At 43.5% G+C, this 17,703-nt stretch overlaps 1 protein-coding gene across 2 annotated transcripts; it reads left to right on the top strand.

The window, feature by feature from the left end:
- The first annotated feature begins 4,698 nt into the window (after positions 1-4,698).
- Positions 4,699-16,823, top strand: LOC309808262 (interferon regulatory factor 6-like). 2 transcript variants are annotated; one of them, XM_082628365.1, is made up of 4 exons: positions 4,699-4,954; positions 13,545-13,749; positions 14,778-14,906; positions 16,445-16,823. In XM_082628365.1, the coding sequence occupies exons 2-4, from the start codon at positions 13,605-13,607 to the stop codon at positions 16,669-16,671; spliced, it is 501 nt and encodes a 166-aa protein (XP_082484491.1). In that variant the 5' UTR covers positions 4,699-4,954; positions 13,545-13,604; the 3' UTR covers positions 16,672-16,823. The 2 variants fall into 2 exon arrangements, with proteins under 2 accessions (XP_082484491.1, XP_082484490.1); XM_082628364.1 differs by lacking the exon at positions 4,699-4,954 and adding an exon at positions 6,671-7,053.
- The last annotated feature ends 880 nt before the right edge of the window (positions 16,824-17,703 follow it).

Here is a 17,703-nt window from a genome sequence, read left to right as displayed (position 1 = left end):
TTAGAAAATGTTTGATAAATGAATGAAGGTTTGCCTGCTAAGCCTCTGCCAGAAAAATGTGAAAAACAGAATGTAGTTACACCAACATTCCACTAGAGAGAGGGAGGTAAAACTTTATCCCCTCTAGTGTAGCATTTTAGCCTTGTTCTCAGTCAGGTGAATATAATCTGATAAAATATTTCAGTTTTAGGCTAGGCCTAATATAAAACAACCTCTGATAAGCTTGAGGAAACATAATTATTACAGGTCACTCTATGCCAGGCTCTGGGTTTGACAATGGATAGTTCTTCTGGGTACAGATGAATAGAAAGTGTAGGCACTATATATAATAGTGTTTTGCATTTTCAAGTTATGTAGAGTGCATTGAAATACATTACAAAGCTTTTCTCTTTTCAGACATAATCTCGTTATCTAAAACATGCTCCACCTAGAAAACTCATTGCTCCTTACACAATAAACGCTGTGGAATCCGATGACTACCCAGCTCTCTAATTTCCTGTTGCCCTATATCCCTCATACCCTGTCTTGAACACACACACATGCTGTTCATGAAGTCAGCTGAAACAACTCATACAGCCTAAAATCTAGAATCTAGATTAATCTCAAGTTCAATACCGATGTTCAATGAGCGTGACAGGCTGACAAACGCTCAAAGGCAGCAGATGACCCTCCCCCACCGGCCCCCAACCCCCAGCAGCACCAAAACTCTGACTGAGCTGCTTCCTTAGCACCCAGCATCTATCAGTTTAGCATTTATCACAGTGTATCGTAAGAGTCTGCATACTTATCCATACCTGGATGAGGCTGAGGGCTCCTTGAAGAGGCTGGAATGGATCTTATTCTTTCCCCCAGCCTCAGCTACTAGCACAGCACCTGGCACGTGGTGTTTAGTACATTTTTTTTTAATGAATAAACAAGCTCATTTCATTATACAGGTAGCGAGAGACTGATTTCTGCCAGCACTCTCAGGAAGAGGCTGGATGGCTTTGGGGTGTATACAGACATGTATGCATACATGTGGTGGAGGAGACTGTCTGATTTGAGGCATCTAGGAGGAGACAGATGTGTGGGTGCACACACACCTTCCCCAGAATCTTCCCAAATCAGTAGCTGAGGTGTCGGAGCTTTCATAATTAGAGAGTCATACCTTTGGATTATTTATGGCTCCCTGTCAACATATCTTGAACACATGTGCCCTTGTTACCACTTATATTATCACATAAATTTCAAAACTCAAACTTCCCCAGCATCTGATCTGTATCCTCAAATTGTGCTCCTTCCCCACCTTCCCATTCCTGCTCTGTTGAGAATCTCAGATAGACTCCTGTTTACTTCCTGTGGTTTGTATTAGGACATAGTTTGTCTTTTCAAATACATCACTATATGTCAAATAAGCTCTTTCAAATCATGTACACCATAATACTTGCAAGGGATTAAAACACATCAATTTGTATAATTCCATGAGTTCATAATGATACTAAAAATTAAAAAAAAAACTTGATTGGTCAACCTGAGAAGATCCAGTGAATTGACTCCTTGTGTTGAAAATTAGTAAATGAAGGGAGAGAATCAAGCATTTCTTCTGCTTTTCCTATACAAACAGTACCACTGGGTAAGCAAAATTTAGGGGAAGGAAAAGCTTGCCTTCATAAAAATAGTCCAGCAAGTAAGTGAAGAAGAAATGATAGAATTAGAATATCACCTCATGAGAGAATTAGAATGTGACCTCTAATGAATTAACGAATTTAGACATTGACTACCAATGACTGGTAACATCACAATATGAAAGACAACCAGACGGTATACGCCTCCTGATGGAAGTCTAAAATATCAGCTATAATGAAATCTGATCAAAGTTCTAAATCCCACAATGTATTCGCGAGAGACACAGAGAACAGCAGAACATGTTCAACTAACAGTGTAAAAAAAAAAAAAAAAGACGACATTTATGAGACAATCAGAAATCTGAATACTGACTGGTTACATGATGATATTAAATAATTGTTATCATCTTTTTTTTTTAGGTGAAATAGTGCCATTGTAGCTATGTTAAAGAAAGAACCCTTATCTTTTAGATATTTAGAAATAAATATTTACAGATAAAATAATACAATGTCTGGGATTTGCTTCAAAAATAATACAGGGGCGGGAGTTAGGGGTAGTGGGTGGGCATACCTTGCATTGAAGCCGAGGGATGGGAACATGGGAGTGTATTATACTGTTTTGTCTACTTTTGTATATACTTGAAATTTTCCAAAGAAAAAGTTTTTAATAAAGAAAAACTAACACTTTTCTGAATATTCTGACCATCTTGTCTTAAGGGACAGCCACCCCCCTCCCACCCCTTGAGATCGTTATCCTAGGGAGTCTCCCCGAATTGAAAATACCCAAGTAACATTAATTCATCAGCCTCTCTTTACAAACTAGTATAAAAGATTATTTCCTGGATTGTTTTTACCCCTGAAAATACTGAGTCCCTGAGGGCAAAGGGCAAAGAAAACCCTGCAGGAGGGAAAAGGAAGGGCTGAGCGTGAGAAGAAGAAAGGGAAGAACAAATTTTGCCTTTATTACAATTTTCCCAGGGCCTTCACTAGTTGGCACATGCATCCTCTTTGTGTGGGTTTTACTAAGAGAACTTTCACTGGAGGCATGAAAAATATGTTTCAATTCCGAACTCTCAGGTTAAAATTTCACAAAGCATCCCCTTTTATGTTGTCAAAGGCTAATATAAATATTTTCAGAAGCGGGCTCAGTGAGCCAATGATGAGAGCACTTGGGTGGAGCTAGGGCACAGTTGTGTCTGAACCTGGGAACAGTCTAGAGCTGTCCATAGGACTACAATGACATGGAAAGCAGGAGAGAGTAAAGAGTCACATCAAGTGCTCAAGAGTATAGCTTTTTATAGCAGATCTCTGGAAGAACACCAAGAAACTGGTTGCCTCTGGGGAGGGAAGCTGGGGCACTTGGAATAGGGTGGGAGGAGAAAAAACATTGTATGACTTTATTGTCATAGCCAGGTTATACTGTGGATGGTGCCTTAGAATGTATGATGACATTTGCAAACAGCCTTTTGTTTACGTAAGTGACTGTACTTTTTATCTTGAAATGAGACAGAAGACACATGTCTGTTTGTTTCTGGGTTCCTTGGCTGGGCCATCTGCTGGCACTACCTGCTGTTTGCATATTTTCTTTTTTTTTTTTTTTTTTTCTTTTTGCGGTATGCGGGCCTCTCACTGTTGCGGCCTCTCCCGTTGCGGAGCACAGGCTCCGGACGCGCAGGCCCAGCGGCCATGGCTCACGGGCCCAGCCGCTCCGCGGCATATGGGATCCTCCCAGACCGGGGCACGAACCCGTATCCCCTGCATCGGCAGGCGGACTCTCAACCACTGCGCCACCAGGGAGGCCCTGCATATTTTCTTGATACTCCCTCCCCTTGCCTCCGTACGCCACCCTAAGCTCCCAGAATCTAATTAGGAGTAGATGGTCCCCAGAACGACAAAACTAGGATTTTAAGAGTTGTAGTGCGACTTCTATAGGTGTGACATGGTATTGGACAAAGCTCCAATTCTCTCACAGACACTCCTCTAAGAGCAGAGGCAGTGAACACTATCTTTGATGGCTCCTATTTTACCTTAAATATTCAGGTGAATTCTGTGGTTTATGATTGACATTGTAAGTTACTATTAGAAAAAAAGTGTCTCTGTGTTTATCCTGTGGTTTTTGTTTTGTTTGTTTGTTTTCGGTACGCGGGCCTCTCACTGTTGTGGCCTCTCCCGTTGCGGAGCCCAGGCTCCGGACGCGCAGGCTCAGTGGCCATGGCTCACGGGCCCAGCCGCTTCGCGGCACGTGGGACCTTCCCAGACCTGGGGCACGAACCTGCGTCCCCTGCATCGGCAGGCGGACTCTCAGCCACTGCGCCACCAGGGAAGCCCTATCCTGTGGTTTTTAAGTATCCCTGCACACTCTGCCTGTCTCTAGAGTATTAAGTCCAGTTGCGCTGTTTTGACCTGTTTATTGAGATTATTATTTACTTGCATTAAAATGTACCAATTTCAAAGGTACAGTCTGATTAATTTTGGTAATTGTATACCAGGTGTAACCACCACCACGACCCAGATATAGAAAAGTTACTTACCCTTTAAAAGTTTTCCATCCCAATTTGCCCCAATTCAGTTTTGAGACACTTTATTGAGTTTGACTGCTTTCTCTAACATCGACTCTCCGGGTGATTTAGGAAAGTCACTTTACCTCTCTGGATGTGTTTTTGCTTTTATAACATGAAAAATGCCAGAACAGATGTGTTACCAAGGGCCCTTGCAATACTTTCAGAAAATGAGGGGGTAGGGTAAGGGCGGGAATCTCAGCCTTGCGTCCTCATTCTTCACACAGCACACGCACGTGGCAGATCCTAGTGGGAAAAGCCTGTGGTCGCATCAGAGAGAATTAGGTTTCCATCTCCTCTCTTGCTAGTGTGTGTGTAACTTTTTGTAAGCATCAGCTTTCTCATCTCCGATATCAGGCTTATTAACAAGGCCTATTTGTTTACTGTTGTGAGGATGAGTTGAGATGCACCGGCAGCCTTAAATGTTAGTTGGTATTTGTATTATGGCATAATACAAAGGCACTGCATTCAACCATCTCAGTTACTACACGTTTATGCAGGCTGATTCTCACAGCCACGCCTGTCGTACAAGCGCGGCGTAAAGCGGGTCTGCTTTATGGCACCCTGCTTCCGCCGTAAAGCGCCGTTGGCAATCCCGCGTGAGTGGGTTGAGGAGACGACTTCCAGGTGAAAAACGCGATTCTTGGAGGTTGGCTGACTTGACGTCTTCCCCATGGTCAAACGCGGGAGCCGGAGCCGGAGCCGGAGCCAGAGCCAGCTGCTCAACTCCCTAACTAAAAAGCAGAAGAAGCATCTAAGGGATTTCGGCGAGGAGCATCCCTTCTATGACAGGTATGGAGAGGCGAGGCTGGGACCGGCGCTGCCGGCGTCCTTTCCCGGTGGGAGCCCGCGTGTCCCCGCGTTTGGTCCGCCGGTGCCCCGGGGGTAGTGACAGGGCAGCTCCCGCCGCGTGCCACGCTGCCCCGGCGCCGGCCTAGCTCGCCCGGGGATCCTGGCGGCTTCCCGCCTGAGATGGGGTTCTTCGCCGGTCTTCCTACCCTTTGTTGAGCCTGTAGTTTGATGCTAGACGGCACGCCTCCTGTGTGGCGACTGGGCAGAGATTTTATAAGCTTGTGTTCGTTTTCTATGTTTTTAAAGAATTGCTTGGGGGCTTCCCTGGTGGTGCAGTGGTTAAGAATCCGCCTGCCAACGGAGGGGACAGGGGTTCGAGCCCTGGTCCGGGAAGATCCCACATGCCGCGGTGCAAGTAAGCCCGTGCGCCACAACTATTGAGCCTGCACTCCAGAGCCCGCGAGCCACAACTACTGAGCCAGGGTGGTGCAACTACTGATGCCCGCGAGCCTAGAGCCCCTGCTCCGCAACAAGAGAAGCCACCTCTCGCCGCAACTAGAGAAAGCCCGGGCGCAGCAACGAAGACCCATAGCAGGCAAAAATAAATAAATTAAATAAGTTTAAAAAAATGAAAAAAAAATTGCTTGGGACCCTCGACATCACCTATCTATTCAATGACCATGAGGAAAGTAATGTTTGGGTAGTTGTGGGTTCCTCTCTAAGTGTCCAGACTCTCAGTTATGATCTTAGTGCTCAACCCACCCCTTTGGGCTGCTTTATCAACAGTTAGAGGGATAGTCTACTTAAGAAATTTGCTAGAAAAGGTGAACCCCGAGGGCTTTTATTTGCCAAAATTTCCCATCTTTTGGATGAGAGCCTGTTACTGTGTGACTGTAGTATTTGTCATGTGGTCTTGTTAGACTTTTTCATTCGTCTCTTATTATCTATTTGGCATATCCTTCCAAAACCTGTCCAAATGCATATGGAGTTTTTACTTGACAATAGATATAATGTATTTATAACGGTATAGTCTGCCACGTTCATTTAAAGTTGTATCATTAGACTTTTCCTAATTGCTACATACTAGTAGTTAAAGTTTAACATTGCCTGTTTCTTCTCAGGGTTTCCAGAAAGGAAGCAAAACCACAGACTTGTCAACTGGTAATGCTTTATACCTTCTTTATGATAGTAGATTCTGGACTGTTACTTTTAAGATTATATATGGTACTAAAGTTTGGCTACATTTCCACTCTCTTTGATTTTAGATGTAAGCTATATTTTAGTAATATTGCTTAGTTTTAAGTGCAGATGCCTGTTAAAATGCCATTGTGATAACTAATATCGTATAAAGTATGAAACTGTCCTGAGAGATTAGCCTGTTAGAACCTGTTAAGGAGGCTTACCAGAGGGCTCTTGGTGAATCCTCAGAGGGAATGTCATGTTTGCTTAACATAAAATAGAGTGCAAAATCATCAAAGGTCTTATTTCATTACCACAGACTCAGAAATAAAGTACACTTTTTTGTTGTAAGTTTTCCTGTTGCTCCTTTAAAGGTGCCAAATGTCTGACACATAGGTTAGATCGCCTTATAACCTAAAGCTCCATGTGTTTAGTTTGCTGTCTTCCCATGTGGAACATGAGCAGTTCAAAGAAGAGGAAGCGCTTCTAGAATCATAGCTAGATTAGCTGTTTTAAACGAATTTGGTGCTAGGTCTGGTTGAATAGATAGGGTTGCATATTTGCAGAAAAGCTAGTTTTTATTTAGAAAAGTCTGAACTTGGTTCCACTGTGGGCCTGATGATAGTCGTGGGGTAGCAACAAGAACAGTATAAGTTTTGTTTTTAAAATCCCCATTTTCCTTTTAGTCAGAGAGTTTATAGATACTTCAAGTTCTGAAAGTGAAGCATAGAGTGAACCAGAACAAGTTTCTGGTTACAACAGACTACTTGCCACATTAAAGGATGTCTCCAAGGAAGATGAGGAGGAGGAAGAGGAAGAAGACAGTGTTCTAGATGAGACAGAAATGAATCTTGAAGATGGCGATAGTGACGTCATTGTGGAGGAAGAGATGGCAGTAGAGTCCACTGACATGCAGAAGAGTAAGTGTCTTTGATGTGGGTTTATCATCTTTGCAGGGACCACAGACAGATTGCCCCAGGGGCAGGGTGCCTTGTACCACAGAGCTGGGTGAAAGCACATGGATTCAAAGCAGAGGTTCTTAACATTGTTGGGCTCTGTGATATCTTCCAGAATCTGATGAAAACACAGGACCCTGTGGCCATAAAAATGCAGAAATGACATTTTTGCTTATGATTTCCAGGATTTCATCAATCCTACTTCAAATTCCCCTGATTGGGAGGAAAGGGAACATAATTCTGTTTTTGTAATGGTCTCAATTTATGAAAGAGATTATTGTTCCTGCCTTAGAGGAACCAAGTTGAATGGAAGATAGACATAAAATATACAAAACTTTTCAAGCATCAAATCTGAATGGAACCGATAAATATAAGGTGTTAAAGAGATGCACAGTGGTCACATGCTGCCAGGGTGAATGAGGGGAGGCTTCAGAGAAGAGCTGGGACTGAAAGCTTAAAGGAACTCTGTCTCACTCAGACGTCTAGGGGACTATTTTTTTAAAAATTATTATTAATTTATTTATTTTTGGCTGCATTGTGTCTTTGTTGCAGTGCGCCGGTTTCTCACTGTGGTGGCTTCTCTTGTTGTGGAGCATGGGCTCTAGGCACGTGGGCTTCGGTAGTTGTGGCACACGGGCTCAGTAGTTGTGGCTCACGGGCTGTAGAGCACAGGCTCTGTAGTTGTGGCGCACGGGCTTAGTTGCTCGGCGGCATGTGGGATCTCCCCAGACTAGGGCTTGAAACCACGTCCCCTGCATTAGCAGGCGAATTCTGTAACCACTGTGACACCAGGGAAGTCCCCATAGGTGACTTTTAATTTAACTTTAAAATCAACTTTATTGAAGTATGAATTACATTCAACAAGGTGTACCCATTTTAAGCATGTAATTTGATAAGTTTTGACAAATGTGTATATCTATATTGTCATCGCCAAAGTCAAGATACAGAACACTTCCAATACCTGCAAAAAGTTCCTTCTTGTCCTTTTACAGTCAGTTTCCCAGGCCTGGCATCAGGCAACCACTGACATGCTTTCTTTCACTATGTATTAGTGTTTCCTATTCTAGAAATTCATATGAATGGAAGCATACAATAAGTACCCTGTTGCACGTGGCTTCTTTGGCTCCTCATGTTGTTGTGACTCATCCGTGTAGCTCATATTAGTAATTCATTTCTTTTTATTACTGGAATAGTAGTCCATTGTCTGAATATATCTGGGTAACTTTTTATATTCTATTATCTTAATGCCTACTTGCCTTACTGTATTTTTTTCTATACTTTAAGGTGTCACACACCATTCTTAGTATTTTCATTCATCACTTGTACTCGGATACAAAAATCATTGCCTCAGACTTAGGGATTGTTTTAATTTTGTTGGTTTTCCAGTTTTCTTTCATGTTTTAGGTTTTTAAAAATGAAAAGTTTGGCTTTTTAAATTATAAAAGTAATATATATTTACTGTAAAAATTTAAGAGGGTAATATAGTTAACGTATATCTCCTCCACCCTGGGATGAACACCTTTAACATTTTATAGAACCTTCCAGACTACTTTTTTATGGATATATGAGTGAATATATATTTGTGTGTATGTGCATAATGGCCTCATACATTTCTGTAAGTGACTTTTTTTCTTTAATAATATAACGTGTGTAACTGTGGGTTACTGCCGCTAGAACCCTGGTGTCCAAACTCCCAGGCCAAATCTCCTTCTACTACATTACACTACCATGGGGAGGTTTAAAAAAGAAAGGGAAAGTATGAAGGGTGATTTTTCCATAAATTAAATCCACTTGAAAAGGCGCATTTGGAGAGTCAGAGAGTACTGATATTGTTAGAAAGAAGAAAGGTTTAAAAGCTGGTTAAATCTCATTTTTAAAAAATCCATATGTACCACATTGTAAAAAAGAGAAGGAAGACGGCATTCATGATTACTGGGCTGGCAGGGTAGGGGACAGTTGCATGCTGGGGGTGGCTCTCGTACTGGCTCTTCCACTCTTCACACTTGTGCTCGGCCAGGGCCAGGGACCGCTGAGGGAGATCAGAGGAGAGGGTGGTGCCTTGGGGGTTCCAGGGGGTTGTGCAGCTGGCTCCCTTGCCACCCAGACTGCCCCAGGGTTCCCAGCCCCAAGGATTATGGAGCATCCCCACACCTGTTTGCTCTGCAGTTGCTGTCCTGCACGCATTTTCTCCTCCAGCACTTTCTGCAGTGTCTCCTTGGCCTTCTGCTCATAGCTGTTTTTCTGGTCTTCCATCTGTAAAAGCAACTTATTCATTCCCCAAGAAGTGTATTTCTGTAAATTTGAGGCAATTCAACAAATACACATTGACCTACTGTGTGCTAAAGCCTGAGCAGGGATACAGAAATGAAACGAAATTGGTCCTTGCCCACAGGGCAGAGATGTCAGTAATCTGGTGGACCTTCTTCCAGGCTGGAGGCAGGCAGGGAGAGTCCCTCAGGTGATGTGAGAGGTGAGTGGGGATAAAAAACTGCCCTGGGCATGCTGGGCATTCTCCCCTAGGCCTTCCACAGGCATTTGAAATCCGACATTTCCAAAGGGAAATCATCTTTCTAAACCTGCTCCTATCTCAGTGGTCAGCATCACCCCCCACCCAGTCTCCCAAACCCTAAACCAGGGAATCATCCTTGATTTCTCTCTCACCTTCTTCAAGGAATCAGTTCCTCATCAAGCTTTCTCACGTCAGCGTCTTTAACGGCTCGTTCATTACCTGTATCCTCTATCCCTACCGCCACCTCCTTAGTTCAGACCCTGGTGACACTATTATATGGATTATATAGAGACTATGTGTTATCTTCATGCCTTGCCTCCCTTCAAACCCTTTTCAGTCCTGCAGCTAGAGGGTTCTTTCTAAAACTTACATCTGATCCCATCACAACCTGCTTAAATCTCTCAGTGGTTCTCAGTATTCTAAGAATCAGGTCCAAACTCCTTGGCATGGTTCCTACTTACAAGCCCAGACTTTGATCTCATGCTGCCTCCACGCAAGCTGAACTGCTTGTAGGTCCCCTAAGCACTGTGCTTTTCAGCCTCTGCCTTTGCCCATAAAGCTTCTTCTGCTTAGAGTATCGTGACCCACGCTTCTCACCTGGTTAACTTCTACCCATGTTCAAGATTCAGCCCTAGAATCATAAATTCTGATAAACTTGGCCAACCATACCTACCCCCCGACTCTTTATGGATTAGGCAGTTTTACTGGTGTTCACATAGTATCTATATTTCTGATCTATTGAATCATCTGTCTCCTTTAAGGGATTGTAAACTCCTTTGAGGCAGGGAGCATTTTTATTTTTGTATTTTTTGTGTTTTATTTATTTATTTATTTATTTATTTATTTTTTATTAGCTTCTGCTTTATAACAAAGTGAATCAGTTATACATATACGTCTGTTCCCACATCCCTTCCCTCATGCATCTCCCTCCCTCCCACCCTCCCCATCCCACCCCTCCAGGCGGTCACAAAGCACCGAGCTGATCTCCCTGTGCTCTGCAGCTGCTTCCCACTATCTATCTACCTTACATTTGGTAGTGTATATATGTCCATGCCTCTCTTTCGCTTTGTCACAGCTTACCCTTCCCCCTCCCCATATCCTCAAGTCCATTCTCAAGTAGGTCTGTGTCTTTATTCCCGTTTTACCCCTAGGTTCTTCATGACATTTTTTTTTTAAATTCCATATATATGTGTTAGCATACGGTATTTGTCTTTCTCTTTCTGACTTACTTCACACCGTATGACAGACTCTAGGTCTCTCCACCTCATTACAAATAGCTCAGTTTCGTTTCTTTTTATGGCTGAGTAATATTCTATTGTATATATGTGCCACATCTTCTTTATCCATTCATCCGATGATGGACACTTAGGTTCTTTCCATCTCCGGGCTATTGTGAATAGAGCTGCAATGAACATTTTGGTACATGTCTCTTTTTGAATTATGGTTTTCTCAGGGTATATGCCTAGTAGTGGGATTGCTGGGTCATATGGTAGTTCTATTTGTAGTTTTTTAAGGAACCTCCATACTGTTCTCCATAGTGGCTGTACCAATTCACATTCCCACCAGCAGTGCAAGAGGGTTCCCTTTTCTCCACACCCTCTCCAGCATTTATTGTTTCTAGATTTCTTGATGATGGCCATTCTGATTGGTGTGAGATGATATCTCATTGTAGTTTTGATTTGCATTTCTCTAATGATTAATGATGCTGAGCATTCTTTCATGTGTTTGTTGGCAGTCTGTATATCTTCTGTGGAGAAATGCCTATTTAAGTCTTCTGCCCATTTTTGGATTGGGTTGTTTGTTTTTTTGCTATTGAGCTGCATGAGCTGTTTATAAATTTTGGAGATTAATCCTTTGTCAGTTGCTTCATTTGCAAATATTTTCTCCCATTCTGAGGGTTGCCTTTTGGTCTTGTTTATGGTTTCCTTTGCTGTGCAAAAGCTTTGAAGTTTCATTAGGTCCCATTTGTTTATCTTTGTTTTTATTTCCATTTCTCTAGGAGGTGGGTCCAAAAGGATCTTGCTGTGATTTATGTCATAGGGTGTTCTGCCTATGTTTTCCTCTAAGAGTTTGATAGTTTCTGGCCTTACATTTAGGTCTTTAATCCATTTTGAGCTTCTTTTTGTGTATGGTGTTAGGGAATGATCTAATCTCATACTTCTACATGTCCCTATCCAGTTTTCCCAGCACCACTTATTGAAGAGGCTGTCCTTTCTCCACTGTACATTCCTGCCTCCTTTATCAAAGATAAGTTGACCATATGTGCGTGGGTTTATCTCTGGGCTTTCTATCCTGTTCCATTGATCTATCTTTCTGTTTTTGTGCCAGTACCACACTGTCTTGATTACTGTAGCTTTGTAGTATAGTCTGAAGAGGGAGCATTTTTTAAAAAATAAAATTATTTTTGTAGGCTTGGGGATCTGAACAATATTCAGTAAAGTCAAGTTTTAAAAATTAATACATTTGTATTTTTAGAATTTCTCCTGGCTTCAAGGTCAAAAAGAAAAAGACACAAAAGCAGCTTTGCAAATTCACTGGGGGTCTTGCCTTTCCAGTGCTTTTCATTTTTATGCCCTGTGATTTTTGGGAAAGCAGGAGCCTTTTACTGTCGATTCTGGGTTACCCAACTGGGTAAGAGATAGTCTAGATAATGCAAATTTAGAGTTCAATATCAAATCATTTCCATTTAGCTTTGGAGTCATCTGAAAATTTGGATTTAAATGTTGAGTGGGTCTTATGTTCTTGGAATTGTCATTAGAAACCAGATACAGGAGTTACTGGTTGAGATCATACATGGTTATGTCCAGGTTATTGGACTTAACCATGCTGGTCACTGACCAGCTTTATCCCCCATTGAAAACGAGTAGACTGGCATTCTGGATTATATGTCAGTCTCTTATGAGGTTGGTTGGCATTACTGAAAAAATAAAAGTTGTGGATCTGCAAACCCATAGACTATATAGGCTATGTTCCCCTGCAGAATTCTAACTACATGGCCACCTTATCTTCCTAACATCAAGTGGGAGCAGTCTGGCCGGTCCATCTTGTTCTCTTGATCTTGAGTCCTCTGCCAAAGACCTCCCCCTTTTCTGCACCAGCACATACGTCACAGCCCTGAAGAAAGTGTAGACATCTGAGATACGTTAACAGTGGGGGAGGGCTGATATCCCGTGAACAGACACATAAATGCCTGTTAGACCTGGAAATTGAAAACCAGAGAGGCGGGGCCCCACTGGTTTTGGCCCAGGCCACCAGCCCCTGGTGTTCCCAGCAAAATGTTCCCAATGTGGGAGTTTGGGGAAGCAGGGAAAGGCAGGTGGTGTGAGTTTATTAGGACTTGAGGCCCTCAGCCTCGCACTGAGGCCAGCTGAACCCCCAGAGCGTGCTTCCTGCCCTCCTGTGGGCTGCTACTCCTAAAGGTACTTGGTTTCAACAGTTATTTGTGCATCAGATTAAAGACTGAAGGGAGAGGGAACTGCAAGCCTAAATTCTTCATATCATACGCCACCTCCCTTTCTCTTCTTATTATATAAGCAATTCATGTGAAAAACAAATAAGGCAAACAAAACAAAACAAAATTACCTGAAATCTTGCTATCCAAAAGTTACCATTAGTATTTTGGTGTATACTTGTTCCAGATTTTTCTTTATTTTCAACCCTTCATTAAGGCCATTGTAGTGTTGACAGATGATGCTGGCACAAGCACTTGAGATGAGGCTCCTCTTTTTAAAATACTGTATTTGCATTTGGTTTAATTTCTCTCGGGCCCTGCCTTGCCTGGTCCCCAGCGTGGTGTTTTCTGCTGCAGTCTCTGTAAATTGGAGTTGGGGTGATGGGGCGGTCAGGCAGGGCTGTGTGTATCTGTGTCTGTACGAGGGAGGGCGGGCACACTTTCCAGTGTTTCTGGGCAACAAGCAGGCACTCACTGCAGTTTCCTATGCCTCAGGCCTGGGCTGTGGAGACAGGGGAAGTACCAGGAAGGGGTGGACGACCCCGACCCAGCTAAATGGAAGGCCCAGCTCCGCTGTGCGTCAACAAGAGCAGGGAATTCAACCTGATGTACGACGGCACCAAGGAGGTGCCCATGAACCCAGTGAAGATATATCAAGTGTGTGACATCCCCCAGCCCCAGGGCTCTATCATTAACCCAGGTGAGGCCCCAGCTGCTGGGGAGAAGGTGGACAGTGTGCCAGGTTCTGGGCTGGACCCTTAAAGCAATAGTCGACTTGAAAGTCGCCTCGCTTACAAAGTTGAAGACTGGTAAATAAAGCAAGAAATGCTGTCCCTAGAAAGAACCCAGAGAACAAAAGATATAAACTCAGCACAGTCTTCCTGCCCACCCAGTGGAACAGTAAAGCATTAGAAAGAAGAGGGGGTATTGAGTTCTATAAAAAATAACTTCTCTTGGGACTCAACACTGAGAAGAGAGGCCAGGTAGTTTAGAAGAAGGAGGGCTTAAAACTTAGAAGGTCTGAGTTATAAACCTCGGTCTTTCCATTTCACTACTTGTGGGACATTGAATCAAGTCATTCAACGTTTTGAGCCTCACCTTCTTCCACTATAAAATCTGGGTTCTCATCTTTCCTGCGTATTTCAAAGGCTGTTCTAAGAATCAATTGCCATGACATTAGGAAGGCTATTAAGTGCTCTTTATAAATGATGGGTAAGTGATCATTTAATTTGTATGGTATTTTTCCTAGGAGAATACCACCTGATCCCTATATTTACTCAATGTTTAGCCAGTTCCGACTAAGAGCCAGATAATTTAGACTTGACCTCCAGTGAATCTAGTGAGGCTCTGCCATGAGGGAAGGGTCTGTCTTCACAGTAAGCTTATAAAGGAGAGAAGCTGTGCTCCTTGGGTCCTTAGAAGGGATGCGAATGTGTAGAAAGGGGTTTAGAGTAGGAATTAAAAGATTCCTAGGAGAAGGGAGCAGGGTCTGCAGCTCCTGGATAGGGGAGGGGATGAGAGCTTGCACTGGGGCTCCGTAGGAGAAGCTGGGAGTGGGGTGAACACCCTTGGTTCCCACTCTTTGGCATTGAGGGTGCACACTGAACCCAAGGAACCTCTGTGTTGGCAGTGCCTAGCTTGAACAGTGGGTCAGCTGCAGGGATGACAGTGCAACGTGAGCGCCTCACTTTTGACCTTTGTGTGTGTGTGTGTGTGTTTCTCGGGTAGGATCCACTGGATCTGCTCCTTGGGATGAGAAAGATAATGATGTGGATGAAGAAAATGAGGAAGATGAGCTGGACCAGTCACAGCACCACGTTCCCATCCAGGACACCTTCCCCTTCCTGAACATCAATGGTGAGTGGGGTGGGGGGTGGGACCGAGGCATGGAGAGGATGTAAGGGGCTTTGATTTTGCAAGCGTTGACACCATATCCACCATTGCACTGGGAGCAGCGACCAGGCCCTGGGGCCAGGCTGCCAGTCTGTTAGCAAGTCGGAGTCATAGGCAAAGGAACTCCGTAGGCATAGTTATCCCAGTGGGGTGGCTTCTAGGCAGAGAGAGCATCTTCTGAATCTTATGTGATAATTCAGAGAAATTAAAAACTGAAATTCATTCTCAATCCCGCATACAAATACACAGGCTGTTACAAATTTTGCTGATTTCCTTCAGGCCAAGTGCAGGGATCCTTTTCGTGAATTGTAGGCAAACTCTTCTGCTATTTCCCTCGGTACAAATTTTCTGTCACTGCCTTAACAGCCTCTGCTAAGGCTGTATCGTGGGAAACTTGTGGCTCTACAGCTGTTAATACTAGGCTCTGATAAAATTTCTCTATGAGAGACTTTTATCTTTTTTAAATTAATTAATTAATTAATTAATTTTTTGTGGTACGCGGGCCTCTCACTGTTGTGGCCTCTCCCATTGCGGAGCACAGGCTCCGGACATGCAGGCTCGGCGGCCGTGGCTCACGGGCCCAGCCGCTCCGCGGCATGTGGGATCTTCCCGGACCGGGGCACGAACCCGTGTCCCCTGCATCGGCAGGTGGACTCTCAACCACTGCGCCACCAGGGAAGCCCTATCTTCTTTTTAAATTGACTCTTTGAATTCAGCTTCCCAGGAAAGATGCGTTTAGAGGTTGGAGGGTCCCTGTGAGACAGAGCAGGTGCTGCACCTCCCATTGCACGTTCTGAGGACGCTCAACCACAAGGTGAACTGCTCTTCTACAGCATCTTCCCTTGAACTTTTCACTGACGTGCTCGTAGTCATATGACGTGCATTCAGTTGAGTAGCTTTTCACTACTTTTCTAAGTTCCATCTGGCTGCTAGGGTCAAATGAGATACTTTTTGCCACCTAGAAAATTTAGTATATCCAGAGGATTCCTGTAGGATTTTGGAGTCCCCTTCCCTAGGTGATGCCCCTTCTTTTGAGAATGAGGAAATGACTCTTATCTGTCTACTTGCCCTCCTTCACTTACCCTGTCATTTATAACCTTGCAAGCAAGTGATGAGTCAAGACAACGATCATAGAGCTCTCTCAGGTTAATACTGCCACAGCTACATTCCCACTTGGTGCAATTTTAAGATTTGGACATTTGGAAATGTGAGATCCTTTCCCAAATCTTTGGCTCACTCATTCTGTTATTCTCACCCCTTAAAAGGATGCAACCCATTTCCAGGATCATGATTTACCTTTTTTTTTTTTTTTCATGTTTTTTTAAAGCTAATATTGTGTGTCCTTACATTATGGGCCACCTTGGATCCTTTATGGAAACATGTGAACATATATTAAAAATAAAAAGTAAAATGTGGCCCTACAGCCACACCGGGATTTCATTGCCCTGAGAGAGGAGTTGGGGCGCATCAGTGACTTCCACGAAGCCTATACTTTCCAACAGGCTCCGGGCCAGCCAGTTTCCGGCTTAAGCAAGGAGAATGTTCCAGCGGTAACCAACAAGGAGAACCTGGCGACGCCGGTCTCGACTCCATTCCTGGAGCCGACCCTGGGGAGCGACGGCTCTGCGGTCACTTTCGGGAAAACCCAAGAGGATCCCAAACCATTTTGCGTGGGCAGTGCCCCACCGAGTGTGGACGTCACCCCCACCTACACCAAAGACGGAGCTGACGAGGCAGGATCAACCGATGGCAAAGTTCTGAACCCGAAGCCATCTAAGCTGGCAAAGAGAATCGCAAACTCCGCTGGTTACGTGGGTGACCGGTTCAAGCGTGTCGCTACCGGACTGTACGCAGACTCCAGTCAGCTCGGCCGGGACCAGCAGGCATTGCAGGTGAGCCCCCCCCCACCCGAATTTCAGGAGCCTGAGCAGTTGTCAGGTTTTTTTAATGTGTGAAGAGGAGGGGGCCGGGGGTATGATAGGGCAGGACACCGGGCTGATTTGGTTAATGAAGCTTAGGATAATTTAAATGTTTGAAATGTGTCCAGTAAGGGGACGTAAGTGGATACTTGAAGTTATCCTGTAGATTTTAAGCAAACTCCACTCAAATGCTGATAACGGAAGTTTTAATTATTGCGAAGGATGTCTAAAAGACTGCATGACATTTACCTATCAATCGCTTTGATTTCTCTGCCGTTACTGTACGTTAACAAATATACCTAAAAGCGCTGCTTAGAATGCCTTACGTGATACTTGGTGGAGGTGTGTAGCGGCCGCATGTCTGTGAGATTCGTGCAATTTTTTTTCCACCAAAAAGCAAACAAACAAACAAAACAAAAAAACAAACCTTGCTTAAAGGGATAGAGTATGTATTTAACTTGCTAGTGAATGATAGATGTTGTATAGGAATTTCCTTAAGATATTTTACTTTTAATTAAAAGACAAATAAAGCCAAATTGTTTTGCAATGTTAAGAAAAAAATTGGTTTATGCTTATAAAAATGGATGAAGTTATCTAAATGATCCATTGAGTGCCCATTTTAATGACATAGATGGAAGGATTACAAGAGGACAGTATTTTATGTCTACCCGCTGCTTACTGTGAGGTCAGTTCTTCAAATTTTTATTACTAGAATCTTCCATAAACCTTTTGAGTTAAATTTCATTTCCAAATATACAAAGGGAAGTTTGTGGGCCATGGTCGTCTTTATTCACTGTGCATTTGTTTTCTTTTCTGTTGTGTTTTTGTTTTGCTTTCTTTGC

The sequence above is a fragment of the Mesoplodon mirus genome (assembly GCF_964341445.2).
Source record: "Mesoplodon mirus genome assembly, chromosome: 7".
NCBI lineage: Eukaryota > Metazoa > Chordata > Mammalia > Artiodactyla > Ziphiidae > Mesoplodon > Mesoplodon mirus.
This window is presented reverse-complemented; position numbering and strand designations above follow the sequence as displayed.

Excerpts from the sequence above, each read along its gene's own strand:
- LOC309808262 (XM_082628365.1), top strand. The coding sequence starts at position 13,605 with ATGGAAGGCCCAGCTCCGCTGTGCGTCAACAAGAGCAGGGAATTCAAC. Across the intron at positions 13,750-14,777 it reads GGGCTCTATCATTAACCCAG|GATCCACTGGATCTGCTCCT; the intron begins GTGAGGCCCCAG and ends TTTCTCGGGTAG. Across the intron at positions 14,907-16,444 it reads CCCCTTCCTGAACATCAATG|GCTCCGGGCCAGCCAGTTTC; the intron begins GTGAGTGGGGTG and ends ACTTTCCAACAG.